At 46.0% G+C, this 15,210-nt stretch overlaps 1 protein-coding gene across 9 annotated transcripts in view; it reads right to left on the minus strand.

Moving 5' to 3' along the window:
* Window positions 1–10,323, minus strand: part of EIF2AK2 (eukaryotic translation initiation factor 2 alpha kinase 2) — a 43,766-nt gene extending 33,443 nt beyond the window's left edge. Inside the window, exons 1-2 of one of the 9 annotated variants that reach the window (XM_043543417.1) lie at window positions 9,543–9,828; window positions 3,994–4,126 (exon numbers count right to left, since the gene is read on the minus strand). In XM_043543417.1, coding sequence (XP_043399352.1) covers window positions 3,994–4,115 — 122 coding nt within the window. In that variant the 5' untranslated portion in view covers window positions 4,116–4,126; window positions 9,543–9,828. Of the gene's footprint in view, window positions 1–3,993; window positions 4,127–7,589; window positions 7,632–9,542 lie in introns of those variants that run through there. The other 8 variants (XM_043543414.1, XM_037895436.2, XM_043543415.1 and 5 more) reach the window with 8 other exon arrangements.
* Between the last annotated feature and the right edge of the window lie 4,887 nt (window positions 10,324–15,210).

Below are 15,210 nucleotides of genomic sequence, written 5' to 3' on the forward strand. Positions count from 1 at the left end.
ACATGTGAGGCAAAGGGAGATTAGTTTTCGCAGGGGTGGGGCACGGAGGTGGACAGGCTGTCTGCTAATTTTAAGCAGCCAGTACCAGAGCTACAAGAAGAGCTCAGAGTGGAGCAATGCATCTCCGGGAGGCTTTGAAAACCTGTTTTAGTAATGATCCACAGTAACGTACACTGCTTTTCTGTATTGTGCCTACCCATAGTCTGAACCTTGCTGTGATTCTCTCTTGTGTACATCCATCCCAGTGCCTCAGTTTGCCTATCTCTCCCCTACCCCCCACCCCCACGCTTTGAATTAATAAAGATGATTTTATTTTCAAGACATGGACTTTTATTACACACAGATATAAACACTGAAAGATCCGACAGAAGAAATGAACCTTGGAAAGAGAGTGGAATAAAATTTTGAGGGGGGAAAAACACATTCATCTTGTCTTTAAAAGCACAGCTGCCTTGCCTATGTGCGGCTGTTATTCTTGGCACCCTCCCCCAGGATTGAGTGGAAGGGATATTGCACTGTCCGCCCTTGCTAGTGGAACGTGTGTGAGGGGGAGCACAGAGATGTTGGAATGCCATTCTGCAGGGGCTACAGAGGGAGTCAAGCCTCAAGGTGTTTCTCCTGAAGGTCAACCAGATGCCCCAACACGTCTGTTCCGTCAGAAAGCCCAGCATCTCCTGCTGAGTGCCACGTTCATTCTCCTGGGCTTCTCTCCTGTCCATCATGTCCATGTCCATTTTTTCCAGAGAGAACAATCTCCACACCCTCTGCTCAGCATCCACTATCCCAGAGGCATTCACTATCTCATTAAACATGTCATCATGACTTCATCTTATCTGGGAGATCCTCTCCACTGGTGTGGAGGAACAGCTGAAGGCTACACTTTGCACTGTAAACAATGCAAAGCACAAAGGAACCACTGTCAGTGCAGACCTAGAGTATAGCACAGAGATGCTATATAAAAATCACTCCCCTGAATCCATGCAAGTGTAAAGCAGAACATTTTCATTTCTGCAAGGTATTCATTGAACCAGTTTGATGTCCCAGTCATGGTGAGTTATGACCCAGTGGCATGAGCACTGGACTGTCAGCAGCATTGGGTGGGCAACCCGCGACGGTACTGGAGCTGGCCAGGGGGCCATGCCACCTCCTCTTTGTAACATCGACGCTGTCTGCAGGTCGAGGACCAGCATTCCCCCTTCCAAACTGCAAACCTTTGCAGAAGCGATGCTGAGGGAGGGCTTGCAGTGTCGTGGGGCCACCACAACATTTTCCTTCCCTCTCCATTGCCGCTGCTGCTCTCTGGCGCCAGAGGCTTGCAGTTTCTGGGGTCAACAGAGACCCAAACTATGGCCATGTTTTGTAAAGCATGGGGAAAGGGGTGGAAAATCACTTGGGGGGAGCCTGCAGGCAATATTGTTTGAGGTTTGAGCAACTGAAAATGACCACTGTCTCCCATAGGTGACCCTAGCTGATATCACGCTCCTGAGGGTAACAGCTGCTCCAAACATCCAGGTATAGACAGCGTCCTTATACTGCTATGCTGTGTACTGCGATGATGCCAGTTGAATTCATACTGGAGTGGCGTAGGAAAGTATCCTACTATGCAAAAAGAAAAGGAGTACTTGTGGCACCTTAGAGACTAACCAATTTATTTGAGCATGAGCTTTCGTGAGCTACAGCTCACTTCATCGGATGCATACTGTGGAAACTGCAGAAGACATTATATACACAGAGACCATGAAACAATACCTCCTCCCACCCAACTCAGCAGGAGAGTGGGGTGGAAGGAGGTATTGTTTCATGGTCTCTGTGTATATAATGTCTTCTGCAGTTTCCACAGTATGCATCCGATGAAGTGAGCTGTAGCTCACGAAAGCTCATGCTCAAATAAATTGGTTAGTCTCTAAGGTGCCACAAGTACTCCTTTTCTTTTTGCGAATACAGACTAACACGGCTGTTACTCTGAAACCTATCCTACTATGGTGGAAGAAATAAGGCAGCCCTCCATAGAAACCTTCTACAATGGATTACAGAGCACCTCCATGAAAGTTTCCTGGAGACCTCTATGGAGGATTCCTGGGCCATCCCTGTGTACAAAGTCTTTTTCTCAGGACACCCTCTGCCAAGCTGGTGTGGCCACTGGGAAGCAAATAGGCACAATACCTCAACTGATTTTTTTAAATAAAAAAAAAAAAATAGCATATAGGAACATGTGACCCCAAAATATTAATTGGAACTGCATTCTCAGCAGAGGTTTCTGCCCTGACATCACACTCTGCCATGTTGCTGTGCTGGGACTGGCTGGACTGCTCCAGGGTTACAAACAGCTCCTGGCTCTCTGGGACAATGAATTGCCCTCTTGCCTGTCTCCCATTCTCCTCATCCAAGACTCCTCCTCAGCGTTGCCTGCAGTGGCCTGGGACTCTGACTTCTCAGATGTATCCACACTGATCTGGGGGGGGGGGGGGGGGGGGGGGGTGTCATTGTGCGGTTGCCACTGAGAATAGCACGCAGCTCCTTGTAAAAGCAGCATGTCTGTGATGCTGAACCAGAGCGACCATTCACCTCCCTTGCCTTCTGGTACGCCGGCCACAGTTCCTTGATTTTCACGTGGCACTGCTGCATGGCCCTGGTGAAGCCCTTCTCCCCCACGCAGCAAGCAATCTTCTTGTATACGTCTGCGTTTCTTCGGCTAGATTGGAGCTATGCCTGCACTGCCTCTTCTCCCCATAGACCTAGAAGATCCATCACCTCCCGTGTATTTCAGGTAGGAACGTTTTTAGAGTGTGGCGCCATCATGATCAGCTGGGCAGGCAAGCACTCCACACCAAACAAACAGGAAATGGAAATTCAAAAGTTCCTAGTCCTTTAAAAGGGAGGGGCTGTTTCCTGCATACCTGGCTGCTGGGCAGCAGAGTTGAGAACGGTGGCCAGAGCGGTCATAGTGGAGCATCGTGGGACACCTCCTGGAGCCCAGTTAGGTTGACATAAGCAGCACAGTGTCTATATTGCCACTACATCGACCTAACTATGTCGAATTAAGCATTATGCCTCTCATGGAGGTGGAGTCATTGAGTCAACGTAGCAGGTGAGTTACGTTGGCAGAAGGGAAATAGTGTAGAGACAGATATTACTAGGTCGACATAAGGCAGCTTACGTCAACCTAACTGCGTAGTGTAGACAAGGCCTTAGAGAAATGATTTTAGAGTTTTATATTTGCTATTCCAATTTCACTTTCTAGTACTCTGATGAAATGTTAGGATTAAAAAAAAGAATATGATGTGGGTTAGTGCTGGTGGTCATTACAGAAGTCAATGTTTAAGAGGGATCTCACTGAGAAGAGTGGAGAGACATGGGATGTTTAGTTTTGCTAGTTATTCCACACACATGGGACAACACAGGGGGGAAAACCACAAAGATGGAAATGAGAGAAGGAAACAGATTTTGCCTGGGGTGACAGGAGCTTGTTAGCCAACTCCTTATAAGCTCCTAATGTTAGTATGCATGTTCTGAGACTTTACATCCACAATACACCATTTTACACAAACTGCTCACAAAGAGAGCTTCTAGACTTTGTTAGTCTTTTTAAATCTGCACGTGCAGCAGAAATGCAAAGACAATATTGTATGATGACTCTAATACATAAGCTCCTACATAGATTTTAAGGTCTTTGGAGCAGGGACTGACTTTTTGAGGTGTGCAGGTACACTGCTTAGCTCAGTGGTACCCTGATCCTTGATTACAGCCTATAAGCACTACCACAGTAATAATAAATACCCTTTCCTGCTCCCTGACACCACCTCCTCCCTCCCACACACACACACACACTTGAGAACAAAAAGTTATATTCCTACTCACCGATTTCTAGGGCTGTTGCAAGGACTAGTTACAAGCTATAACCACTTAAGCACTGCTGCAGTGCTTACACAGCACTTTACATATTCTCACATTAAAACAAGTCGTAGTATTTATCAGCATGCACTCTGAACTTACACACGATCATGAGGAGGGCCTTCCACTTTGACATCCTTATACTCAAGTTGCAGTTTATTCTTTTGACAATATTCATGAAGTTTTCCCTTGTACAACTGTGGCTTAACATAATATTCTGCCATTTTGGCACAACCTGTGAGGAGAAAGAAATTTTGACAAAGAATCTTGTATTCTCAGTGTTTTTCTTAGGGAATAAAAACACAAGCAAAGATGGCAGCCTACATTGTTCAAGGGTATTGGAGCAAAGTAAGGAAATGTTTACAAATGCAGAGAACCACTAGGTGTGCTTTGCCAGAAAATATTGGTTGTATGAGAGAATCGTTCATCTTGGTAATAGAACCTAAATGCTTGCAGGTTATTATTTAAAAACACTACTCAGGGCAAGGGCCACATCGTCATATGTTTTTGGAGTATCTAGTACAAAATAACCCTACTCAGGCATTAGTGTAATATAAATGTAGTTATTAATTAAATCTACTCCTGCAGCTACAGAATATGAAACTGAAATATCAATATGTTAAAGTAGATTGTTCCTTTGCAGTAAAACAGGAGAGTGGTGGACTTGCAAATGTTTCTTGAAGACATTAGTTTGCATGGGAATAACTGATTTAGAGATCTGAACTGAGATAACACATATATATCCCCAAATCAGTAGAATTATCGAGAAGTTATTTTTTTTAAACAAAAGTAAAGTAGCAAGTGGCTCTTTGAAGCTGAAAAGCCAGCAAAACAATGCATAAAAAGTGTAGTGTGTGTGTTTATTATTTGTTTGTTAAAAGGAGATTGAGGTGAAGCCTAGCTTCCACAATAGAAGTTATGCTTTAGTATTTCTTCCGAGGACTTTTGACAGTGCAACTAAAAAACAGATACAAAGTCTACAGAATTCTCACTTTTGTTAGCCAAGGCTAGATTTAATCATTGCCCAGCTTTATTAACAAGGGTGCAGAATTCCCCCCCACACACACACACACGCGCGTTCAAAAGAATCAGGAGGGGTCCCAGCGCCATTTCAGAAAGCAGAACTAAAGCAGACTCTAAAGCCAGGGCAGGGCGAGTCAATAAGAGAAGGGTTTGAACAAATCCTGGCAAAAGCTGATGGTTTTCAGGCCATAGTGACTCTTCTAGGAAGGAAGCTTGAGACAGTGACTCCTCAGAATAATAATTAATACAGGAGAATGAATGGGACTGAGCACTTAGGCCCAGATCCTCAAAGGTCTTTAAGATGCCTAATTCCTAGTGATTTCAATGGAAATTAGGTGACTAAATATTAGGGCTATCAAACTATTAAAAATGTATCATAAGATTAAAAAAAAATTGCAATTAATCAGTTTTAATTGTACCATTAAAACATAATAGAATACCATTTATTTTAATATTTTTGGATGTTTTCTACATTTTCGAGTATACTGATTTCAGTTACAACCCAGAATAAAGTGTACAGTGCTCACCTCATATTATTTTTGATTAAATATTTGCACTGTAAAAAGAAAAGATATTGTATTTTTCAGTTCACCTCATACAAGTACTGTAGTGCAATCTCTTCATTGTGAAAGTGCACCTTACAAATGTAGAATTATTTTTTTTTTATTACATAACTGCTCTCAAAAACAAAACAATGTAAAACTTTTGGACTTGTAGGCTCTCTCTGTCCTACTTCTTGTTCAGCTAATCGCTAAGAGAAGCAAATTTGTTTATATAAACTGGAGATAAAGTTGCCTGTTTCGTGTTTGCAATGTCACCTGAAAGCGAGAACAGAAGTTTGCATAGCACTTTTGTAGCCAGCGTTGCAAAGTATTTATGTGCCAGATATGCTAAACATTCATATGCCCCGTCATGCTTTGATCACTATTCCAGAGGACATGCTTCCATGCTGATAACTCTTGTTAAAAAAAATGCATTAATTAAATTTCTGAATGAACTCCTTGGAAGAGAATTGTATGCCTCCTGCTCCATGGTTTTACCCGCTTTCTGCCATATATTTCATGTTATGGCAGTCTCGGATGACAATCCAGCATATGTTGTTCGACTTAAGAACACTTTCATTGCACATTTGACAAAACGCAAAGAAGGTTCGAATATAAGATTTTTTTAAAGATGGCTATAGCACTTGACCCAAGGTTTAAGAATCTGAAGTGCCTTCCAAAATCTGAGAGGGAAGAGGCGTGGAACATGCTGTCAGAAGTCTTAAAAGAGCAATACTCCAATATGGAATCTACAGAACTCGAACTATCAACAAAGAAAATCAACCTTCTGTTGATAGCATCTGACTCAGATGACAAACATGAATGTGCGTCGGTCTGCGCTGCTTTGGATCGTTGTTGAGCAGAACCCGTTGTCAGCATGGAAGCATGTCCTCTGGAATGATGGTACAAGCATAGACATGGACATACAAGCATGGACATACAAATGTTTAGCATATCTGGCACGTAAATACCTTGCAATGCCGCCACAACAGTGCCATGGGAATGCCTGTTCTCATTTACAATGTCACCTGAAAGTAAGAAGTGGTCAGCATTATCTCCTGTAAATGTAAACAAAAACTTGTTTGTCTTAGCAATTGATTGAACAAGAAGCAGGATTGAGTGGACTTGTAGGCTCTAAAGCAGAGGTGGGCAAACTTTTTGGCCCAAGGGCCACATCTGGGTGGGGAAATTGCATGCAGGGCCATGAATGTAGGGCTGAGGAAGGAGCTTGGGGTGCAAGAGGGAGTGAGGGATGTGGAAGGGGGTGCGGTGTGCAGGAAGGGGCTCAAGGCAAGGCGTTGGGGCGCTGGAGGGGTGCAGGGTGCACGAGGGGGCTCAGGGCAGGGGGTTGGGGGGTGCAGGCTCCGGCCCAGCACCGCTTACCTGGAGCGGCTCCGGGGTGGCAGGGGTGCGCACTGGGGCCAGGGCAGGCTCCCTGCCTGCCCTGGCCCCGCGCCGCTCCCAGAAGCGGCTGGCATCACATCCCTGCGGCCCCTGGGGGAAGGGGGTCAGAGGGCTCCACGCACTGCCCTCGCCAGCGGGTACCACCCCCGAAGCTCCCATTGGCCACGGTTCCCTGTTCCTGGCCAATGGGAGCTGCGGAGGGTGGTGCCTGTAGGCAAGGGCAGCGCACAGAGCCCTCTGACCCCCAGGGGCCGCAGGGACATGGTGCTGGCTGCTTCTGGGAGCAGCACGGGGCCCGCGGCGCCACAGGTATGGCAATCCCTTGAGCCAGATCCAAAGCCCTGACGGGCCGGTTCCAGCCCACAGGCCGCAGTTTGCCCACCCCTGCTCTAAAGTTTTACATTGTTTTGTTTTTGAGTGCAGTTATGTAACAACAACAACAAAAAAATCTACATTTGTAAATTGCACTTTCACAATGAAGAGATTGCACTACAGTACTTGTAGGAGGTGAATTGAAAAATACTATTTCTTTGTTTTTTTTACAGTGCAAATATTTGTTATAAAATATAAAGTGAGCACTGTACACTTTGTATTCTGTTTTAATGAAAATCAGTATATCCAAACATATTTACAATACCAATTTAAATTATTTTGTTTTATAGTGCTATTAAAAATTAATTGCAATTAATCACAGTTTTAATTGTGTTTTGAGTTAATTGTGAGAGTTACCTGCAATTAATTGACAGCCCTACTAAATCTCTTCTAGAATCTGGACCCTAATGTACAAACAGAGAAAGAGATAAAGAACTGTACTAAAAATAGAAAAGGAAGTCACCATCCTTAAAACTAAAACCTCCCTTTAAAGCCATATGATTTTAGAAAGGAAAATTGAAACTTTGGAAGACCAACAATCTGAGAGTACTAGGAACAGCAGCAGGGAAAATGATATCCCAACTCTTTTGATTACCTATAGTGAACTTGTATTAGTATTTTATTTGTTTCCTTTCTGACACAGAGGTAAGGAAGCAGTTTGCTTCACTACTACTGGGAATGCAATTAACATCTTTCTCTCTCTGAATTTTAACATGCCAGAAATGCTGCAGTGCAGCATGGCATTAATATAGCAGTATAAGAATATATCCAGATGATTTTCTCCCTCCCCACACTCCCTTGTAGCATTTGTTTTGTAATATAAAACGTTTGGAACAGTGGGACTTCAAATCCATTGTTGTGATTGGGTCCCTAGTGGTCTGTATTTCAGAGATATGGATCATAAGCATAACCTCCCCAGCCCACACACAAGTGTCACACCTCCAAAAGGAATAGCTGCATTACCTTCTACTTAGAGCAGGGGTCTCAAACTCCCGGCCTGCAGGCCATCTGCAGGCCGAGAACCTCTGCAATGTGGCCCGTGGGGCAGTTTTGGGGCCAGGTCTCTCCCTTGGCCCAGCCCGGGGCCCTGCTTCTCCTCCGCACGCTGCCCCCATCCCGAGCGCCCCTGCGACCAATGGGAAGCTGCAGGGGTGGTGCTTGGGGGCAGCAGTGCACGGAGGCCCCCCCAGCCCGCCCCGCCTTGGAGCCCCAGGTACGCACGGCACCCCCCATTCTCCTCCCAGATCCTGCACCCCTACCCCACCTACACCGCCCTGCCCCCAAACTCCCTCCCAGAGCCTGCATGCCTCCCCCCTCCTAGAGCCTGCAACCCCACCCCTGCCCAGAGCCTGCACCCAGCACCCAAACTCCACCCCAGAGCCTGCACCCCAGACCCCCTCCCCAACCCAAATTCCCTCCTAGAGCCCAACCTCTCACCCATTCTGCATCATAGAATATCAGGGTTGGAAGGGACCTCAGGAGGTCATCTAGTCCAACCCCCTGCTCGAAGCAGAACCAATCCCCAATTTTTCCCCCAGATCCCTCAAGGATTGAACTCACAACCCTGGGTTTAGCGGGCCAATGCTCAAACCACTGAGCTGTCCCTCCCTCCCGGAGCCTGCACCTCAATCCCCTACCGCAGACCTCCTCCCCCACCCAAACTTCCTCCCAGAGCCTTGGGGCGGGGGAGGGCAGAGGTTTTTTTTTTTTTGGGGGGGGGGGGGTTTCTGGGCTGCATGAGTGACATTATTGGCTCGCTGGGAGGATTTGAGGACTGGTACTGGCCCTAAGAAAAACTGAGTTTGAGACCCCTGACTTAGAGACTGCTGACCCCCATACTTAGACGTTTACTTTGCACCTGTAAGGGGAACAGAAGTCACTGGTGGCTTTCCAAGAATACCCGCAGTCCCCGGCACTGCTCCTAGTTCAGTTTCCAGAGCTAGAAACACTCGCTCGTTTTAACACCTTGGCATAGGACCAGAAGCCCAGTTCTTCATTAGCCCAACCCGGGCTGTGTGGGGCAAGCTCAAGCCTGCTCCAGTTCACACTCTGCAGCCTAGTGAGGGGTCTCGAGGAAGCAGAAAATACCCAGAGCCAGGGCACCCCAGCTCATCTCCTCCATCCAACCCTTTACCCCCCAGTCAACCTCTACGGTCTGTACTAATGGCTCGCCCCCAAATCCCAGCCTTCCCTCTGCGCTTCCCCCACAGCTCCAGCCTCGCCCCGAGCCTGCACCGGACCCCGGCCCGGCCCCTCGCCCGCCCGCCCGCTCACGCAGCGGCCCGTCCTCCCCCCGAGTCCCCCACTCACCGCGTGGCTGGGGGCGGCTCGGCGCGGCGCTCGGAGTGCGGCGGAACAGCAACAGCGGCTCGGCGCTTCAGCCGGCTCGGCCCCAGTTTCGTTTCCTTGCAGCGACTTCCCCAGGCCCCCGGCAGCCGCCGCGCTCCGCCCCCGGATCGGCTCCGGAATCGAAACCGAAAGGAGCGGCCGCCTACCGGGGCCCGCCTCCTCCGCGGGTGCCGGGGGCAGAGCCGAGCGGCCGGAGTCAGCAGGGAGGCTGGCCCGGGCTGGGGCTGCCCCTCCCAAGCAGCCGCTGCCCGGGAGGAGCCGCAGCAGGAAGGGGGGAGCCCAAACCCAGCATTTCCCCGCCAGGTCCCCCCCCCGCGGGTGCGGGATCAGCGGGGAGCCTCTGCCGGAGCCCGGGGCTCCTCTTGTTCCCCCTCCCCAGGCCTGAACCTCAGTCCCCCCTTCGGGGGCTGCAGTTCAGCCGCCTGCTCCTCCTGCGGAACCAGCCACTGCTCCGACTCCGCCCCGCTGCTCTGCGGGCCCAGCTCCTGCCTCTGCTCTTTTAGGCCTTTTTCTTCTGAGGCCCTGGTGGTTGCCGTCTTAATCCCTGCCTGCTCAGGCAGAGATACAGTTAATTACAGCTTAGGTGGAGCTGGCCCCATTGTCCCTGAAAGGGGCCAGACACCCTGTGACATGGGCCCTTCTAGCTAAGTTGCCCTCTTACGTGCAGATGCACAAGCAAGTCCATTCCCCCTTTCCACTGTTTCCCTTTCTTCTGGGGCGGGGGAATGCTGACAGTATAAAGCATATGGGTTTCAACTGCACAGCGCCAAAGAGAGTCAATACACAGCCATCTACAAGATTAGAGATATTACTGGTTTTCTTGAACCTGCAATGGATTGAGAATCTGACAAAATTATAAAGAAAAGAAAAAACAGGGTCCAGCTGCGCAAAAGGGAGCTAAGCTCTTACAAAATCACAGGAACAACACTAGGATCCACAAAACCTGAGTTAGGTGCCTAGCTCCTCTCTAATGAATGGGGAGAGATGGGCATCTTAGAATGTGATCCCCAAAGCCGCACACTAGGTGGGGAGCCACCTAACTCTAGCCGATGACTATCTCTCTAATGAATTCCATCAGCATTAGCCTAATATTTTCCCTGGGTAGTTTTTGGCCAGCTAGTGAGTTGGTTGATTCTATAAAATGCGTTAATACAATTATTTGACAAATATTAGTGAAATTAATCAAACACTACAGTTGCCATGATTTGACCATACTTAAGGAGTGAGGGAGGAGAAAGTTGGCTAAAGCCAGTAAAACTGGTGACAAGGAGATGTGTTCAGAATAGAGGAGCACAACAGCCAGGAGCAACAGATTCTCGAAATACTGTAAAATATGCCTCCCATCTACAGTGTGTGTTTAGAAGATGGATCCCTTAAGATTAAACCTGCCTATTCTAAATAAAACCCAACATTTGTACCACATGATTAGGAAGGGTCTATGCATATAATCACATTATTGGAGTTTGGTTATGGAAATGTAGCCCCCACCCCCACCCCCAGTCTACTGGCTCAGTGTGAGGTTGTTCAAGATAGGGTAAGTCTACCTTGCGTTTTTTTACGCAACTTTGTAAAACTTTGGGCTTGGGGTTCCTCTGTATGCTCTGTGTTGTGTGTCAGTGTGTATTCACCTCAGACCAGACCCACTCAGACAAACCACTGGGAACAAAGGTTTAGTAAATAAACAGAGAACAGGATTACAGTCCAGCAGCCTCCTCTCTGCTTGCCTGCCTCCTGCTCCCAGCTTCAGTCAGTGCTGAAATTTCCTGCTGCAATGGCAGAGGATACATCCTGGGGGAACCAGGAGGTTCTCCCAGCATTCCACAGTTTGTAGTTTCCACGTCTGCTGTTAAAGCATACTGGACCTTGGGCTACAGGAATAAGGATTTTTACATTTCCATCAGAGATATGTACAGCCCTTTGCAAACAGGCAAAAGTAACCTCAGTTTCTATATGTTTACTTGGTTGAGTTAAAGCAAAAAAAAAATGCAAATACAGTGTAAATTAAGGTAAAGACCTAGAAACTCCTATTGATTTAGTAATCTGAGGCAGGGAAATAATGAAATCAGACTTACAGGTACTGTAACTTAATGCCCTAAACATGTTACAAGATACCATTGGAGTGGTCTAATGAGCTAATGCATGGATTTTAGGGCCCCAAAACACCATTATATCAATTATAGATGAGTATAGCAGCTCCTGCCCTCCATCCACCAGGAAAAGAAGAAGAAAGAATGCTGTTAAGTTTGGCCCATTGTTGCCCATTTTAGAGTTCTCTGATACACACTCAGTTTAAGAACTTTGAGAAACTAGCAGTAGCGCCACACACAGTAGTTCTGTTTCTGTCCAGCAGGGGGTAGTGGTACACAGGCAAACATCACTGCCACCACCACACAGAGATGACAAACCGTTGCTAATATACTCGTATAACTCAGGAGTTAGTAACCGTCAGCACGCAGCCCATCAGGGTAATCCGCTGGGGGGCCGTGAGACATTTTTTTTCGTTGACCGTTCACAGGCACGGCCCCCCGCAGCTCCCAGTGGCCGCGATTCGCCGTTCCAGGCCAATGGGAGCTGCAGGAAGCAGCGGGCCACAGGGATGTGTTGGCTGCCACTTCCTGCAGCTCCCATTGGCCAGGAACTGTGGCCATTGGGAGCTGTGAATGACCATGCCTGCGGACGGTCAACGTAAATAAAATGCCTCACAGCCCGCAATCAGATTACCCTGATGGGCCGCGTGCTGAAGGTTGCCGACCCCTGACGTAACTCCTCAGGGACCCTTCGATAAGAGAGCAGTGGCTCTGGAACAATTTGTATAGTGGAAGTGCTGAAAGCCATTGAACAAAACTGTACACCCTGTATATGATGGAAACCACTTCAAGCCAGCGGGTGCCACCACACCCCCAACACCCGTGTAAGAGAGTGCCTCAAGAATGGCTGGAAATGCTTTTTTCCCCTTTCTTCACTGCTCGATGTGCTTCCTACATGGGGCTTCCACTCAGTATTTTTATCTAATGAATGTTTATCTCAGCACTATTTTCATACCCAGCCCTCTCTCATTCACATCGCTTAACAGCTAAAGTATTGTGCACAGTGCCCTCTTCAGAACGAGGTGACTCCATAACTGTCCCTATAGCTGCAGAAGCATCCGTCAGGTACGATCAGGGCCTTCTGTTGACAGACATAGAATTGCCTTTTAAAAACGACTGCATGATTATGTTCCAGCATCTAAGATGGATAGGGGTAAGTAGAGGTTTTTCTCCCTAGCAGGTAGGAGAAAAACATCTGCTTACCCATTCACCAAGCTTGTTGAGATCTCTTGAAGTTCCTCACAGTCCTCTCTTGTCTTGACTAACATCAGCACCTTATTTCAATTGGCAACTTTTGCTACCTCATTATTCACCCCCAAATCCTTTCTTTATCATTAATAATTGTATTAAACAGCACTAGACCTAGTGCAGAACCTGGCGGAGCTCTCCTTTAACCTTTTGCCAGGATGAAAATTGGCCAGCAGCACAAATCAATGAACTCTAAAGCAATTTCATACAAGGCCGCAGAAAACATAGCAGTGTAGAGGACTAAATCAACTACTGAAGCTGATAGATGAGCTTAAAGAAAAAGCCCAGAGAGTTTAACACCCTGAGCTTTCAGAAAGTTTGGATCTGGAGCAGAGCTCAATTTGAATTAATGGCAGATCAAGAAAAAATATAATCTCAAATAGGCACAGAAACTTTGTATACTATTCATATGTTTTACGTGTTCAGCCAAATTCTTCTGTTACATCTATATAGTCCCAATAGCAGAATTTGGCCCATTATTTACTAGGTTCTCATGATTTCTTTATTTTGCAAATCCATGTGTGAAAGTCTAAATTATTTTAATCTATGCATTCTCAAATGTGAAAGGTAGTGAAATAGGTGATGATGTAGCATTAGAATGAAGTTAAGATTTAGTATTTGCAGTATTTATCATATTTTAGCTTTGCTCCCAGTTTGGTTCCAGCTAAACACACTTTAAATTTGGCATCCATTTCCTGGCTCTGAGCTTCAGTGAAAAGATTCTTCCAATCTCCAACATCACCTGCGAAAGAACAATGAAATAAACTATAACATCACAGGTCAGGTACGTAACATTGAAATGCTGACACAAACAGCCGGAATGACTGAACTTATTGCCAAATTTCAAACCCCCAAAAGGCTTGAAGCTTGTATGAATGTGGACGGGGTAATTCCAGTTAAAGGTTAAAGAAAAAGCCTTGCAGTAAGTTTTATAGGTATATATGTAAACACCCTTGAAAACAGAGAGCTAATATTTTGACAGAACAGCAAGTGCCTGGTAGATCAGCTGCTTATGGATGTCCATTTTCTGAAGGTGAAAATTCATCATCAGCTATGAATTAAATACATTAAGCACAGAGACCACAAGAGGTATATGCTTTTAAATGTTAATTAGCTCTCATGACCAATTTGGTTAGCTGTTCTAAGCCTTAAAATGACTATTATCACTCTGTATAAATGTACCTTTTCTGAAAGCATGGGAGCAAATTTGCCATGTGTTTCTTGGGATTTGCTGCTCATTGATTGGAAGGTGGAATTCTCTGCAATAGACTGAATCTTCTCATCAGGCAGAGAGAACCCCAAAAATTCAGCTATTTGTTTCACTCCTCCATGTAAGTTCTGAAAAACAAGAATTTGCTGGAGTTATGTATGAGTCAAAGAAAATACCCCTGACAATTTCCTCTTCTCTTTTGTCAAATGAATGTAGTAGATTTTATCCTCATCCATACTCAGGGCAGAACATTAGAGGAGTATATTAAGTTCAGCAGCAAGAGGTTGCCAGAACAGGTGGTTACTTCAGATAAGATTTTGGTATCTGCCTCCCTTCCCCAAATGGAAATGTGTTAAGAGAATACTCTCTGTCTTTTGCATTTCTCTCTTAGTATTTATTTCTACTGATTACATTTATCTAGCAGCATCAATTAGTATTGTTCTGTACAAACATGGGTATTATCTGCCCCTCAAAATTTAAGGCCCTCATCCTGCAAACGTGCACATGCTTAATTTTCAGCATGTGAATAGACTCCTTGAAGCAAATGGAACTACTCACACGCACATGTCTAAGGAGGATCAGGGCTTTCTTGCTTGCAAATGAAGGTGGGCTGCAAATAGAAGAACTAGTAGCCAGTGGGAGAAAAGGGCTGCTATATCATACGCCTGCCTTCTCCTAGCCTTTGAAATGCACAATAAGGTTTTGCCTGGCACAAAGTGAAAACTGGACTGGACAAGATACTTGTGAATGTACTGAAGGGAACAATTCTGTATACGAACAGGTTTTTCCCATATCTAATTTCTACAAAAATTCACCTCTTTCATTTCTTCCTGTGTGATGATCATGATATTCTCTTCATCCATGTGTTTGTTCCAGGAAAGAGCATGGTCAAAATATGAACTCCAGGTGACTGAAATGAAATACAGGAGATAGATTTTAAAAGAACATAATTTAAAGTATATTTAACTTACCCCTGAGATGAAATGTACAGGCTAACTTCATATAGAGTCCTGGAGATCTTAGATTTTTTAATCCTTCAACTGCCTCTTCATACTTCATTTATGAAATGGATTGTTAGAAGTCA

The sequence above is a fragment of the Chelonia mydas genome, chromosome 3 (genome assembly GCF_015237465.2).
Source record: "Chelonia mydas isolate rCheMyd1 chromosome 3, rCheMyd1.pri.v2, whole genome shotgun sequence".
Classification (NCBI taxonomy): Eukaryota; Metazoa; Chordata; order Testudines; family Cheloniidae; genus Chelonia; species Chelonia mydas.